The sequence below is a fragment of the Saccostrea cucullata genome, unplaced genomic scaffold, assembly GCF_032062105.1.
Source record: "Saccostrea cucullata isolate Sc308-1 unplaced genomic scaffold, CSIRO_AGI_Scuc_v1 ctg612, whole genome shotgun sequence".
Lineage (NCBI taxonomy): Eukaryota > Metazoa > Mollusca > Bivalvia > Ostreida > Ostreidae > Saccostrea > Saccostrea cuccullata.
In genome coordinates, this window is record NW_026925190.1 from 45289 (window position 1) to 60403 (window position 15115).

General features: G+C 33.4%; 1 protein-coding gene across 2 annotated transcripts; it reads right to left on the bottom strand.

The window, feature by feature from the left end:
- Nucleotides 1-1802: 1802 nt before the first annotated feature.
- Nucleotides 1803-14425, bottom strand: LOC134268297 (properdin-like). 2 transcript variants are annotated; one of them, XM_062750540.1, is made up of 12 exons: nucleotides 14143-14425; nucleotides 12494-12630; nucleotides 12273-12375; nucleotides 10860-11006; nucleotides 10206-10376; nucleotides 7641-7811; nucleotides 7226-7399; nucleotides 6881-7057; nucleotides 3651-3782; nucleotides 3247-3318; nucleotides 2803-2864; nucleotides 1803-2564 (listed from the first exon to the last, which is right to left on the bottom strand). In XM_062750540.1, the coding sequence occupies exons 1-12, from the start codon at nucleotides 14207-14209 to the stop codon at nucleotides 2541-2543; spliced, it is 1437 nt and encodes a 478-aa protein (XP_062606524.1). In that variant the 5' UTR covers nucleotides 14210-14425; the 3' UTR covers nucleotides 1803-2540. The 2 variants fall into 2 exon arrangements, with proteins under 2 accessions (XP_062606524.1, XP_062606523.1); XM_062750539.1 differs by having other exon boundaries at nucleotides 3247-3314; nucleotides 3647-3782.
- Nucleotides 14426-15115: the final 690 nt, after the last annotated feature.

Sequence of the window (15115 nt, forward strand, 5' to 3'; positions counted from 1 at the left end):
ATCATTATTGTCATATCGATACTTTTTAAAGTCGATATAAATGTGGGAATGCATTCCATCTTGCAGAAAATACGATTTGAATTTTGTGAAACTACCCTGATACAATAAAACATATATCTGAAATGAAACATATGGAGAAAACGAAGAGTATTTAAGATCAAAGGCCCATAAAACCATACAAAACTGGAGCTGAGAAAACACGTATAGACCTCCAAAATATAAGAGGTGGGATCAGGGGCCATGGAGAAGTGAGCATCCCCTGCCGACCAGTCACACCCGCCGTGTGCTCCTTGTCATAATCGGGAAATAATGGAAAAACCGTCGTCAATTCAGTATATAAGTAATGGACTTACAATTATTATGAAAAAAAAACGCCAGTCATTATTAATTTATAAGAAGTCATAACAGATTATACGAGGGTTGTCCCGTAAAATCGTAGACAAAGCGTTTTTCTCGAAAAGTAATGGGCGCACTTAGCTGAAAATTTCAGTAAATGTTTATTTATCATATATAAGTGCATAATAATTTTTTTTGATAATAAAGATTTTATTATGCTTGAATGTGCACGGGGTATTGTCCTACGGCGCACGGATAAAAAAACCAAGGCTTTATTAAAAAATACACAAGTTTGAATTCAAAATAAAAGTTTTTAATACATAAGATTTGGATTAAAATTATCCTAATTCAATTCCACAATCAATTTTGTAGTCTTTGTAAAAATTTTAAGGCATTTGGTTAATTTTTGGCAGTTTCTCGAGCATTCGAGATGGGAAAGTGGTAAACACAACACACGAAAAATGGCGACGTTTTATGACGTTACGGCGCACCGGAGAGCATTTCCGTTTTGATTCGATGTTGTAATGACACCTTTAGAGACTTGAAATGACCATAGAGGAAAAAAGATTATAAAAATATCGCCATATTTTAAGTATACAAATGAAATAGGAGTTTTCTTAGCGAAGTTTTGTCCCTTATATAAAAACATGACAATCTCCTAATGTAATAGCAAAAGACTCTGTCACAGTAGACCGCCGATATGAGATTTTCTTTTAGTTGAATGATGGTGAGAATATTGTCCGTAACTTACTGATAAATCTTCAGAAGATCACATAAGGGTTCCAATTGGTTCTTCGACTGTTTATAGAGACTAAAGAATGTTTATCAATGAAATTCCTAAATTTAAGTCGGACTCATCCAACTTCATTTTCAGCAAAGATAAAACGTGACGCCGTTTTAAACACTTTGACGTTATAATCCATGCGCCGTAAGGTGATACAATACATGGCATAAAATCACATAATTTGTTTATTTATGCATATATTTATGAAATTTGCTGTGTATATATATATATATATATATATATATATATACTTGTCCACGAGAGAGAGAGAGAGAGAGTAGAGAGAGAGAGAGAGAGAGAGAGAGAGAGAGAGAGAGAACTTTGATGTGTGTGTGTGTGTGTGTGTGTGTGTGTGTCAACTGGGGTGTGTGTGTGTGACAAAATTTATATATATATATATATATATAGAGAGAGAGAGAGAGAGAGAGAGAGAGAGAGAGAGTATATATGTATTTTGAGATCCTTTTAGAATAATCACTCTTCCTCATTTTCACCTTTTACCTAAATATTTACATAGAACTTGATTCCAAAAAGTCGAAGATAAAACACTTAATTAAATATCATCACTTTGACACGTGATATCACATTCAGTGGAATTCTCCAAGCTAGCTTTTTGTCATGCTATTTTACAAAATTCCGGATTGGAAAAAAGTAAATTGTGTTCAAAAGAAATACTCGAATATATTTAACATATTGTTTATTCTGTACAAAATTATGTCCAAAAAGCCACATTAAAATCCTTTCTATACATAATTGCTTACTGAAAAAAAATTAGACGAGATCACAGAGCTACAGTAACTGTATAATAAATATATAAAAGTAATACCATACCGACATCGACTGGAAGGATATGAAAGGTATTTATCAAAAAGATTTTTCTTTGTGTTTGACTTCTACTGGCCTATGTGAATTGAAAATGATTTCATTGTAATAATCTTATTTATATTCTAAAATGTTGAACTGAAAGATAATTACAGGAAATTAGTGATAGGTAGTAAAAACTTCCGCATACAAAGTTAAGATATAAAAAATAAATTAAATATATAGACTGTAAAGATGTCAAAAGCTTTCCTAACATAATATTAACCATAGAAAAACACAAAACATTTACAATAACAACATATTTTCAAAGATAAACATGATTTTTTTTATATATAGTAATTGTGGGTCTCTGAACTCGTAGATTCTTTCTTCACAGAGATCTACTTTTACAATCAGTTTTGTAAATATATTGTGTTAAAATTTTGGAAAGCGTGGATTCAAGTCTCTCTTCGTCGATTCCTTCCCTTTGATAAAATCTTTTTTTTTTCCTATCGGCAACTCCGCATCAAAGCAGATACTTATATTTCGATTCAAATTCCCTTTTCTTCGAAAACAGTTTTAAATGTGGTTTACTGTTCTCAATTTCCTTAACTGTATACTACGAAGCAATGATGTCAACATCCTATAAAATACATAAACAATTCATGTAATTAGATGGTTAATAAGAACAGTCAAGGTCTTGTAAATCACTATTATTCATAAATATGTGATCATTGCCTCTAATCTTCCATTTACCATAATGTGATTGATTACAAAAAGCATTTGTTGCAAATTAACAAAAACGTCATGTTTCATGCTTATCTGCTGATTAGTAAAAAGGCGTCTAGTTCTCTATCAATATATAATAGTTATAACATTGCCTTCTTTGAGTTGTCAGCATTTTCTGTTTTATTCACTTCAGAACTGTACGTTTCCTCGCCTCCTGCAAAATATTTCAAGTACAGTGTAAATCTTTTATAATATGATGGCTCGTGGTTACAAAATTCTGAATGGAGAGAAAAAACATTTTTTGTGAAATGCCCGATTTTTCATGGTTATAAGTAGGCATATTCTCCCCCTCTCCGTCAGATAATTATGTCAACTTGTCAGATCTTTAAGTTGTCTTGTGCGATGATTTGGTCAATTTGTCCGATCTTTTTGTTTTGTTTTTGAGTGCTCTGTATAAATTACAAACTTAAGTATACGACTCATTAGCTTGAGTTAAGTTAAAGGGATATAGATACATGTAGAAGCATTAACTGCAAGTATTCTAAATCATATATCGAACCTTAGAATTTAAGATCGTGAGACATACTAGTACTTACGTCGACCTAGGAATGCTCCGTAAGGATTACATGGTTTCACATTCACACACTCTCGAGCTTCATATTTGCTTCCTTAAAAGGGAAAAAAATCAGAAATAGATCAATGAAGGTAACCGGCTTACCAGGTATAAATAATTTTCAAAACAAAAGTCAGTTTTATAGTTCTTTTAAAGTCCCATTAGAACTTCAGTCATACATAAATTTTGATTTTTCACATGTAACAGTTTATTTGAAAAAATAAATTCTATGTGTTGTATAGAAAGGAATACATAATGATAGCAAACAGATTTGAAAGATCTCATAGGCGATAGCAACAAAAATGCACGTTACTCTTAAAAATAAATTGATTGCAATAAATGTATAATGTGATAAGACATATATTAGTTAAAGGAAATATAACTCGCCATCACATTCGCTGCCTCCTGCTTGTGGACCAGGGCATTGACACGACCTCTGGCGGACCTGCATGGAGTTAAGTCCCGTGCAAGTGGCGGTACATTGTGACCATTCATTCCAGCTACACCACTCGCCCGCCTCTAAAAAATGAGCAAATATACTGATAGCATAATCCATGGTATCTGATCCCATCTCTGATGTTTTAAAGGTTCGTGTTTGGTCTGCATCTGATTTATATTGTCAAATGGACATTCGAGCTTGAATAGTGTCCGTTATCTTCATAAATTTCATGTAAAATCAGAATGATCTTAAAGTAGGTTAGACAGCCAATCACAAAATACCAGTATTAAAATTTCAGTTTACATTTATAGAAGCAAATGTCAAAATGCATTCAAAATACTTTCTGAATAATCTCCGTGTTGTTCCAAAGGATGCATTAATAATGGATAACATAAGTTAGCATCTTTGCGAAAACAAATGGAAGACATACTTGTAGTTGTGGCTAACAATACAATCCTTGCAGAAATGTGATTAATAATAAGAAGATATTCTTCTATTTTAAATATTGTAGACATCATTCCCAAGAACTGGTATAGTCCTTATATATTTGTTACAGTCAGCTTGAATAACATCTTGATGGCATATAGTAGCAAAGGCTCTGTTCATGCCTGGATCAAAAGAAATTGATCTTTTGTTTTTGTTTAGAACATGTTTTATTGCATAATTTATACAAAAGGATTGGTTACAAGTTCTTGCATCTTAAAAAGGGCTCTTTTGTTATATAATTTACATTGCCTAGGGTATCCAGATGCAAAAATACTGATATATCAAGAAAATGTAAAACATCACAGAGAAGGCACTGTAGGTCCTTTATAATTATTTTGAAACAATGGACAGCGAAATTTTTTTCAGTGATACCCTATTCGATAAAGATAACCAGCACACCTTGAATTTGACAGGGGATGCTTACTCTTCCATGGAACCTGATCCACTTCTGACGAATTAGAGGTCTGGTATTGCTTCAATTAATGGTAATGGTAAAATGGTAGTCAGTGGCATTTAACTTGCATTAACTTATGCAATGAACATGATGAAATTTAAGAAAAAAGTAGTAATCAAATTCAAAGGTCTGTTCAAAAACAGAAATTTGTACTAAAGCAAACATGTACTTCCAGGGCAGTAGAGGAGCAAGGGATAAGGTACCTTGAAGAAGTAAGCGTCCCCTGACCATCGCTTACACATGTTGCATATACGTGTTTTTGTTGTTATTGATCAGGAAAACAAAAACCAGTGGATGGACGGAGGGTCAAATAATTTAAATGAAAAACGTAAGTCAACATTGGACTTCACGATGGATTATATTTGCTGACAAGGTTATTCCATCTAATTATGTCCTTTGAAATCAACTCATTTGCAATAGTTTGCACTGGCCATATGTAGAGTATGGACTACTTGGAGACAAACTCCATTGTAAGTGATTATTGTTTCTACATAAATAAAGGGTGTTAACGATAGAAAAGTTGGGGTCTACTTGTTTATCATTAGTTTTGTTGTAGTGACACCATTGTCTTCTCTAATACAAAATCCAAAAAAGAAATAAATGTCAATCTTTGTAATATCTTTAATATATAGTTCAAAAGGATACTGTATATCATTTCAACGAAGGATCATAATGAAGAAGATTTTTGAGAAAGTTTTGCTTCATATGAATACAAAAAGGGTCTGAAAATAATACCCATTGTTGAAGACTTGAAATTCCAAAAACTAGGGAAGTTTTGTGAACCAGATAAGTATCTTGTTTACATAAACTTCGGATTACTTGTGTTTTCAATCAGAAGTTTTTTAAAATTATTTTGCAAATGACCAGTGGCATTTAAGTAAATAAATTTACAAGATTTGTTTTTATATTTTTCAAAAAATAGCTATGTTTGAAATTAGAAATCGTGGACTGTAACCTACAGTACCTGCATGTTGTATAAAGTGTTAAAAGGTTGTACTTAGTATGTGTTGATATTGATGTAAGTGATTTTGATAAACTTTGATACGTTAAAGTTCCTTGGGGTTATTTGGTATTGAGTATACATCACCTCGAGAATTTATACTGTTGTACTATGAAGCAAGTAAACGCAAGTTTTCAAGAACTTTCTACAAATGAATTGTCAAATTGGTGAAACAAATAATTTATAAAGTATGTTATTCATTCATCTGAATGGTTTGTGACAGAGAAGCCATAAATATAATGTGATTACAGCATGTTATTATTTTCACCATGTTTTGTATCAATGAATTTCCATTTAAAGGATATCTCAGAAATTACATTTTAAATGTAAATTATATGGAGATAACAAATAATATTCAAGATCAAATTCCATAAAACAATACAAAACATGAGCAGAGCAAACACGGACCTCCAAAACATCAGATCAGGAGCCATGGAGTGAGCATTCCCTGCCGACAGGTTACACCCGTTGTGTGTGCTCCTTGTCATGATCGGGAAACAACAGAAAACTCGTCAATTCAGTGTATAAATAATTGACTATCAATTTCATGAAAAAGTGTAGTGTTTATCATGATAAATTGTATTTACTGAAAAAGTTTTTATTGAAAGAACTTTGGACTTTGAATAAAAAATGCTAATATTTGTTTTTGTGCATTTACTTTTTCATTAAGTTGAAAAAAAGCGTTTGATGCTCAAGATTATCCACCAATGTTTTCAATTTTATATTTTTAAACTGGTAAAGGAGTATGTACATGTAAGGAAATTAATATGTCAGATGCTTGAATTCACGAAGAATGTTTTGACAAATTTAACAGCAATCAATTTAAAAAGGTTCTATTCAAAAGTCATTCTTTTTAACCACTTGACCTTTTTGGCACACAAAGTCACCCATTTTCGATGTTCTTTGTTATTAGAGCTTGTTACCAGAAACACTATTAACTCAAGCATATCAGTATCCTACATAAGCAGTAACAAAAGTTCTTAGTGTCAATCAATTTACAACAACACAAAACTGTAACAATTATTCAACATGTGGAAGGAAGGGAATGGACAATTACAAGATAATAAAGAATGTTTTAATAGAAATGATTTATTCTTTTAAAAATATAATAACAGCAAACAACAATCATACAAAAGTTAGAAAATAAATCTAAAAAATAACAACAGTTTGTGGATTTATCTACTCAGCACCACAATATAACAAAAAGTACAACAGCAAAGACAACATTCATGTCTTACTGGGACAATTCTCGTCATTTACACAGGGTTCCCGGCTGTAGGACCGACCAACACACGGGCGGCCGCCATGTCGTGGTCGGGGATTAGTGCAGCTGCGCGAACGAATTGTAGTTCCGCTTTCACAACGAGGCGCGTTACACCTTCCTTGTGTTGTCCACGATGTCCAACCGCCATGTACTAGAAAAAAAGCAGATTGAAAACTGGTGTACTAATAGCATTTTCATTTCAACGACTTGTAAAATTGTATATTATGATACAAGTAAAACAATAAGTGTTGTTTTTATATTTCTTATTTCAACATTCGTCGTTGTACTAAAATAAGATATACCAAACAAGCAGTTATACCTGGGCATTGTTTGTTAGCAGTGCAGTCCCTGGTATCTGTGGCGGATCCATCACATTCTCGCCCACCAAACAGAGGACGCGGACTGTCGCACGTGCGCGTACGCGTCACCATTCCCGTGTCACACGTGACGGAACACTCACTCCAAGGCCCCCATAGAGACCATCCACCGTGCACTGAAAGGATACAAACGTAAATACACAATCAAACAATGATCCTTAATAGATTTATATATAATTTATATATATTTTTTTTAATTTGTACACTATTAAATTATAAAAATAGTGAATTTATATTTTAAAATTTTCACAAGGGAAAATCTAAACATCAAGGAAATATGAATGATACTAGCATTCACTATAATTATAGTTTTTTGCTATTTTGAATTTATCTTTTTAAAACACTTTATTTCCTTACGCGGACAGTTTCTGTTTTTACAGCGTTTTTCCTGGTACGGCACCCCTTTACACTCTTTTCCTCCAAATTGAGCCGGCGGGTCGTCACATTTCCTCGTTCTCACCATCGTTCCTGACCCACAAGTGGCGCTACACAGAGTGAATTGTGACCAAGCTCCCCAATTTCCGTCAACTTTAATTAGAATAAATACTTAGCTTATAAAATATTTGTAATTAATGAATGTGATCAATTTTTAATAACGTATGTATTTTTAAAAAGAACTGTTCATAACTAGGGTAAGTAACGTTCAAATTGGACGTGTACTTGCTTTAATCCCACCACTCAGTCATTGTTCTCGTTGCTGCTTATATGCTTTATTAAATAATTTACCAATAAATTGTATTTTAAAAGTAAAATGCTGACAATAATTAATTAGCTTGTAGGATAAAATCTTATAAAAAAGAAATAACACATTGACAAACTCATAAACTAATAAAGGAATAGTACACTCATTGAAAGTTCTCTTTTTATCAGCGTATCAATGAACCGAATCAATTATCAAAACGCTCAGTGTGAAAAAATCTACCATTATACCAGAAGTCTCGAAAAAATTGCTTCAATATATTTTACCAAGCAATGAAACATCAGTCCAATAGAGTATATGCAAGTCTCATTTTCGCAATACCATCTACATGTACAAACAAGAGGCCCATGGGCCACATCGCTCACCTGAGCACTGTGGCTAGGAAAAAGTAGCAACTGGTTTATTATTGAAAAGTTTAAATCCAAAAATAGTCCCATGACCAGTCATGGCTTTGCTATTCTTGAGAAGATGATTTTTAAAGAATTTTCCCATATATTTCTATGTAAAACTGTGCATCTTGCCATTTTGGCTTCAAGCCAATACGGGGGTCATGATTTGAACATACTTGAATTTTTTAACAATATATATTTTCAATTATGGCTTTGCTATTATTGAGAAGATTTATAACTAAGAATTTCTATATAATATATGTAAAATTGTGGTCTGATATATTGTGGCCCCGCCCTACCCCCAGGGGTCATGATTTAAAAAAAACTTGTAATCTACACTACCTGAAATGCTTCCATATATAAATATGATCAGTTATGGCTTTGCTATTGTTGAGAGGAAGATTTTTAAAGAATTTTCCTGTATATTTTTATGTAAAACTGTGGTCTGCCATTTTGGCCCCGCCCTACCCCCGGGGGTCATGATTTGAACAAACTTGAATCTACACTACCTGAGGATGCTTCCATATAAATATGACTAATCATGGCTTTGCTATTTTTCCTATATAGAAGAAGATTTTTAAAGAATTTTCCTATATATTTCTATGTAAAACTTTGGTCGGCCATTTTGGCCTCGCCCTACCCCCGGGAGTCATGATTTGAACAAACTTGAATCTACACTACCTGAGGATGCTTTCATATAAATATGACCATTAATGCCTTTGCTATTCTTGAGAAGAAGATTTTTTAAGAATTTTCCTAAATATTTCTATGTAAAACTGTGGTCGACCATTTTGGCCCCGCCCTACCCCCGGAGGTCATGATATTAACAATTTAATATCTACATCACCCATGGATGCTTTCACAAAAGTTTCAGCTTCCCTGGCCCAGTAGTTCTTGAGAAGAAGATTTTTAAAGATTTGTTCTATATATTTCTATGTAAAACTTTGGTCGGCCATTTTTATTTCGTCCTATCCAAGGGGGTCATGATTTGAACAAACTCTGAATCTACACTACCTGAGGATGTTTCAAACATAAGTTTCATCTTTCCTGGCACAGTGGTTCATATTTGAGAAGAAGATTTTTAAAACATACCACCAAATTTTCATTAATTCCCAATTATCTCCCCTTGAATGAGGGCGTGGCCCTTCATTTGAACAAACTTGAATTCCGTTCACCCAAGGATGCTTTGTGGCAAGTTTGGTTGAAATTGTATTCAATTGGTTCTTGAGAAGAACGAAAATGTGAAAAGTTTACAGACGGACAGAAAGACATTTGACAGAAAAACAGACAGAAAATGGACAAAATGTGATCAGAAAAGCTCACTTGAGCTTTCAGCTCAGGTGAGCTAAAAAGGCAAAGACAAAGAACTTTAATCAAACTCATAAATCTTGCAATCAATATGAAACTCGAACAGTACAAAACACGGAACATGGAAACAGATGGTATACGGTCTTAAGAAAAACAAGTTTGGCCGACCGATCACACCTTCTGGGAGCACAAATAGTACCCATTTCATTTTCAACAAATTACATACATAGTTGTTACCAATGAATAACATGCCGCATCTTGTTAATTAGCTTCAAGCCAATACTGATCATGAAGTTCTATATACTTAATTTTTTAACAATATATATTTTCTGTATTTTATTAATCTATGATGCTGTCTATATAACTATATCATATTTCAATCATAATATATGATGCAGTTTTGGATTCTCGATATATTAAGTCAGTGCATCCGTTCTAAACAAATACTTGCAAGCAGAACTTGTTGCCTATCCAAACCAGGAATTGTAATCACAATTCCAAAAATAAATTGATTTGGGGGATTACCTTTGCATGGGTCCTCGTTACATGGTTCCTCTTTGACTCTCAGCCCGGGGCAATTTTTGCCTCCGTGTGTTGGTGGCGGATAGTTACAACGTCGAACCCTGGTACGGGTCCCGCCCCCACAATCAGCTGAGCACTGACTCCACCCCATCCAGTTACCCCAGTTACCATCCACTAGAAAAAGGTCAAGGTCAGTATAGCAATTTAATTGGCTGAAAGGTCTACTATATATGACATGTGCATGTTTATAACACTATACGTAATCGCTATAAATGTCATTTGAAAAAAAGGAGTACTAAAATGTTATGTGAGGATATTGTTTCCGCTGCATAAAAATGTCATGTTGCAAAATCATTTTCAAAGCCATTATATAACTATTGCGTGCATTCAGACAACATCGGTAAAAGATGGGCGTCAAACCGTCTGGTAATGGAAGTGGAAGCAATCTTTAATAATATTAAACTAGAATCTTATAAGATGTTATTTATCTTCCTTTTTGCTTTAACCGTTAGACTCTATATTAAATTGTTCAAAAAGAAATATAATTTGGCACAAATTGATCATGGAATGCCCTTAATGAACCTTTCCGCCTCGTTTATTGATAAAAGTAAACATTTCGAATATCATCCTGTCTTTTAAGTGTTGTATGTAACTCACTCGGGCAGTAGAAGTTATCGAGGCAGGGCTCGGACTGGACGTAGTTGAAGTGATTCTTATCACAGTCATCGCATTTCCTGTATCTGTTCCGCCACCCGTATCCACACGTCACGCTACAAGGGTTCCATCGGCCCCACTCAGGTAGTTCTGTAAAATAGTAGAAAAATCTTACTGCTTAGGGTCTATTGATATGATTTAAATAAGGACAGATGATACAAACAAAAAATAGATGCCTGGATCGGTATATATTTTTGACCTATTTTGATTGTAAATTACAGTGTTTGAGAAGAGCCATAAAGAACTACGAACTCTAACTCTTAATTCCCGCCTACATTTTGCACCCATTAAAATCAATATTAATGGCAATTTGGCCATTAAATCTTTGTTTAATACAAAGAACAGTTCTATGGTAATTGATTGATCATTTTAATTCCAGCTCTAGTTTAGTAAATTATCATTAATTCCAGATCTTGAAAAAAGGGGGGTAGACGATATTTTCTAGTGAAATCGGACTTTCAAGAATCACCATATTTTGAAATAGTCTTAAATATGATAAAATGTATCTCATGTCTTTTCTTATGTTTTACGCAAATAAATAAAACATATAAATTAATAAAATACAATTATTTAGTTGTAAATAGCTTTAAAATTGGTGAAAAAGCAGCATTTTTTCGTTGTTTTGTCTACAAACATATGTTCCCCCCAGTGAAACACAAAAAGCTTTGGCATAAATTTGTAAAATGACAGTCCATATAATCTGTAAAAAGGAATTTTTGTTTCACGGGGGGGGGGGGGGGGGGGGAAGATGTTTTAAAAATATTTTCCGTTTTCCGTTGATTTCCATAGTGAAAAACACAAGTTTTACCAAAATTATACAGTTATCTCACTTTGGTATCCCAAAAAAGAAACGTTTTATGAAAATTCATATAAATATCTATAAAAAATTTTGAAAATCATTCAAATATGTTAACTTTTGAAAATTGACTTAGAGGTAGGCGGGAGAACAATACTATCGTTCGTAGTTCTTTCTATTTTGAATTCGTTCCAGTCGATAGGTTGATTTTTGGGAAACAGTTGCATATGAAATCTGCATCATGCACCAGTGATCTCTGCGGTCTAGACAATGCAAAAACTGCACATTTATAGGTCAAAAAAAAAACCGGTAAATACGTACATATATATATAACAACAAGCATTTAAACGTTATAAATAGTCAGCAGCAAAAAGGGATAACTATTTCAAGAATTTGATATTCAAAATATGGTTTAGCTGTGGTGCTTGAGGGGGGGGGGGGGGCTGTCGGAAATGGAAAAGGGTACGCACTTCGGATCTTCACTGTACCGGTAGTAATTTCAGGTGTGAGAGTTGGGGAGTAAGCGATAATACAGACAATGAACTTCGATCTACACTTACCTGTGGTAATTTCAGGTGTAGGTGGTAGAGTCGGGGCTGGGGTTGTCTTTAGCAGATCACTACATGGTGTGCATTGATATTTATTTCTTCCCCCAGCTTTAACCTATTAAATTTTAAGATTGATGTACATTAAATATTCAATTTATAAACACAATAAAATGGAACCTTATCAAAGGAGAAAGTCTTTTTAAAAAATACAAATAATGATTTTTTTTATTTACCACTGAAACAGCAAATCCTTTGCCTTTTTTGGCGCAGCATTTTTCTGGTGTAGAGAATTTCCTCCTGTTTTTCAGTGGTCCTTTACAAAATTCTTTTCCTCGTTTTTCTCTGTATTTTCGGAAACATGTAAATTGTGCTGCAAAGCAAAATATATTAATTTGAATTTAAAAGAATTCATTAAGTAACACTATAATTTCATTTCATTTAATTACACATGTCCAAAGGTTCTGTACAAGGTTAAACATTGTTATATTTCAATCACTTTGATTTAAGCTACTAGTAATTCTTTTAAGAAGATAATATGAATATTCACTTTACGGTTTCATTATGTCTTTGAATTTTTTTTTACACATATTAGTATAAACACATAATAAAATGAAGCGATTAAAAGCCATTGTTGCTCTCTATTTCTAAAAAAATAAACAACAAAAATTGTTAACTTGTTATCAACATCGAACGAACTGACATTGATATGACGAGTACAGTGCACACTTTGAGAATGAATAGTTACATATACTATGATATGACGAATTTTTCCTGCACAAATGGCTTGGGAATATCTATACCAGTTAGCGCAATTTTCGACAATTACCAGGAATCGACCCCGGGAGAATAATTCTGATGATCTCAGACAATAGAACTTAATGTCCCGCCAAGAACTACGATCGATTTCACGTCAAAAATCAGGGGGGCTTAAAGATTGACTTCTACCGAACGCAGTCCAATTTCTGCAAACACACTAAAAACCCGATCGGTCTCTTTGAAATGTTTGCCAACTTGATCAAAATTATTACAAACTTAACAATCAAACGTTTCTGGGTAATATTAAATATCACTTTCACCAAAGTTTTGGAAATTTTACGGTGAATTCACAATGAGTGCTTCTGTACTCGTGAATTATATGGCAAGTCTATGATTTTCCGCCAAAAAGAAGGAAATATTTCGCAGACAGTCCCAGAGATTGACGTAAGCTAGGGTGTAAAGGCCGACTTCCAGGAATAATGCCATTGTCTGAGTCATACAAACAAAAGAACACAGATGCCCTGTCTTCTTTGATTCAGGAGATATCTTGCTCGTTCAGACTAAACGATATAGATTTCTCCAAATAAACACTCACTGTGCGATATTTTACTTCCCTTTTCCAATTCTATTTTTTTAATTAATTGTTTTACCACCCTGGCTTATCCATTTCTTGGATACATTTCGGCGACCTTATTAATTCCCTATACTATATACTATACATACGTACATACGTAATACAATTTCGTTTTTTTTTTAATTTTGTTGAGAGATCTACAATGTCGGCACATTCTGCAAGAATCTATACAAGTCTCAAAATCATTCGTCTTTGAAAAGTTGAAGAAAGGAAAACTAGATATCGGAGCTGCAGAACTTTCATTTGACGAATCGAGTTTAAAAAAGTAAATTCTTAATGGAAATCAAAATTAATTAAGCCTTACAAAATTATTCATATAAAAAAATTAGTTTCCCCAATATAAGATTAAGACTAAAGAAAGATTCATGTTATAGAAGCTGCCTTGTTAGATACTAATTCAGAACTAAAATTTAAAACAGAAAATGTGTGGCAAAGGAGGAATTAAAAAAATTTTGAGAAAGGTTCATAAAATGAAAGAAAATTATTACTCACCATCCATCACAATAATTTCCAAGGCCACAAGAAACAGAAAAAAGATATGTACATCTAAACGCTTCATGTTCACTGGATTTTGTGCATTAACCACTATACGTTACAAAAGTAAAATGGAGCAGATCGATATACGGACGGAATGATCAAGTATTGGAAAACGTTTTTGACACAAAACTTCCCTCTGGGGATCGCTGCCTTTGTTCAGAATATACGTGTTAATTTCTATAGGCTACAGACAATGTATAGATACTTAACTGAATGGGGTAAATAGAGTAGTACGTGGTAAATAAATATAACATGCAGGTGGGCGCGGGGGCGGTTCTTATTTATGTACCACGTGTTTACAATTTTGTCTCTGTATTTCTGTACCCCCTCAATGAATCATAGTGGGGTTACTATCCCTTAGTCTGATTCTGAGGTTAGTGCAGTATGATACTCCTGTATCAAATTCATACACAGTATATATAGGTGCAATGATATGACTGCCAAAATACCACGAGTGTCATATCTCGGGGGAATTATGTCTACTGTCCTGGATTACCCCTAATGTACTCGGGTTGTATCACACAATTTAAATATTTATATGTCAGTTTATATCACACTGAAAAAAAATGTTTTAATCGGAATGAGTTTACTTGCATGGTGTGCAAGACATTCACCGATGTACATAATGCAAAATTTAAAAGTTTAGAAGATCAACACAATTATTTATCCTTCAGATGAAAGGAAAACCTTCACTGAATCCTTCTATTTTGATTGTCGTTTATAAAAGACCTTCTTGCAACAATCAAAATAAATCGGAGATAGTGAAGGGTTGAATTTAATCAGACTGCATATTTACTATATGGCTTGCGTGAATGTACACGGATTTTAAAGACAAATACTATAATTCACGTGCAATGTATATTTTTGAGTACATTTAACTCTTAAACAATGTTTTGCGTACACTCGTACCTGAAATAATTTACTGCAT

What these genes read in the sequence shown, in the direction of transcription:
- LOC134268297 (XM_062750540.1), bottom strand. Translation starts at nt 14,209, where the DNA reads ATGAAGCGTTTAGATGTACATATCTTTTTTCTGTTTCTTGTGGCCTTG. An exon ending in CGGAGCATTCCTAGGTCGAC is followed by an intron (nt 2,865 to 3,246) that starts GTAAGTACTAGT and finishes AATATTTTGCAG; the next exon opens with GAGGCGAGGAAACGTACAGT. An exon ending in ATGCTGACAACTCAAAGAAG is followed by an intron (nt 2,565 to 2,802) that starts GCAATGTTATAA and finishes TGTATTTTATAG; the next exon opens with GATGTTGACATCATTGCTTC.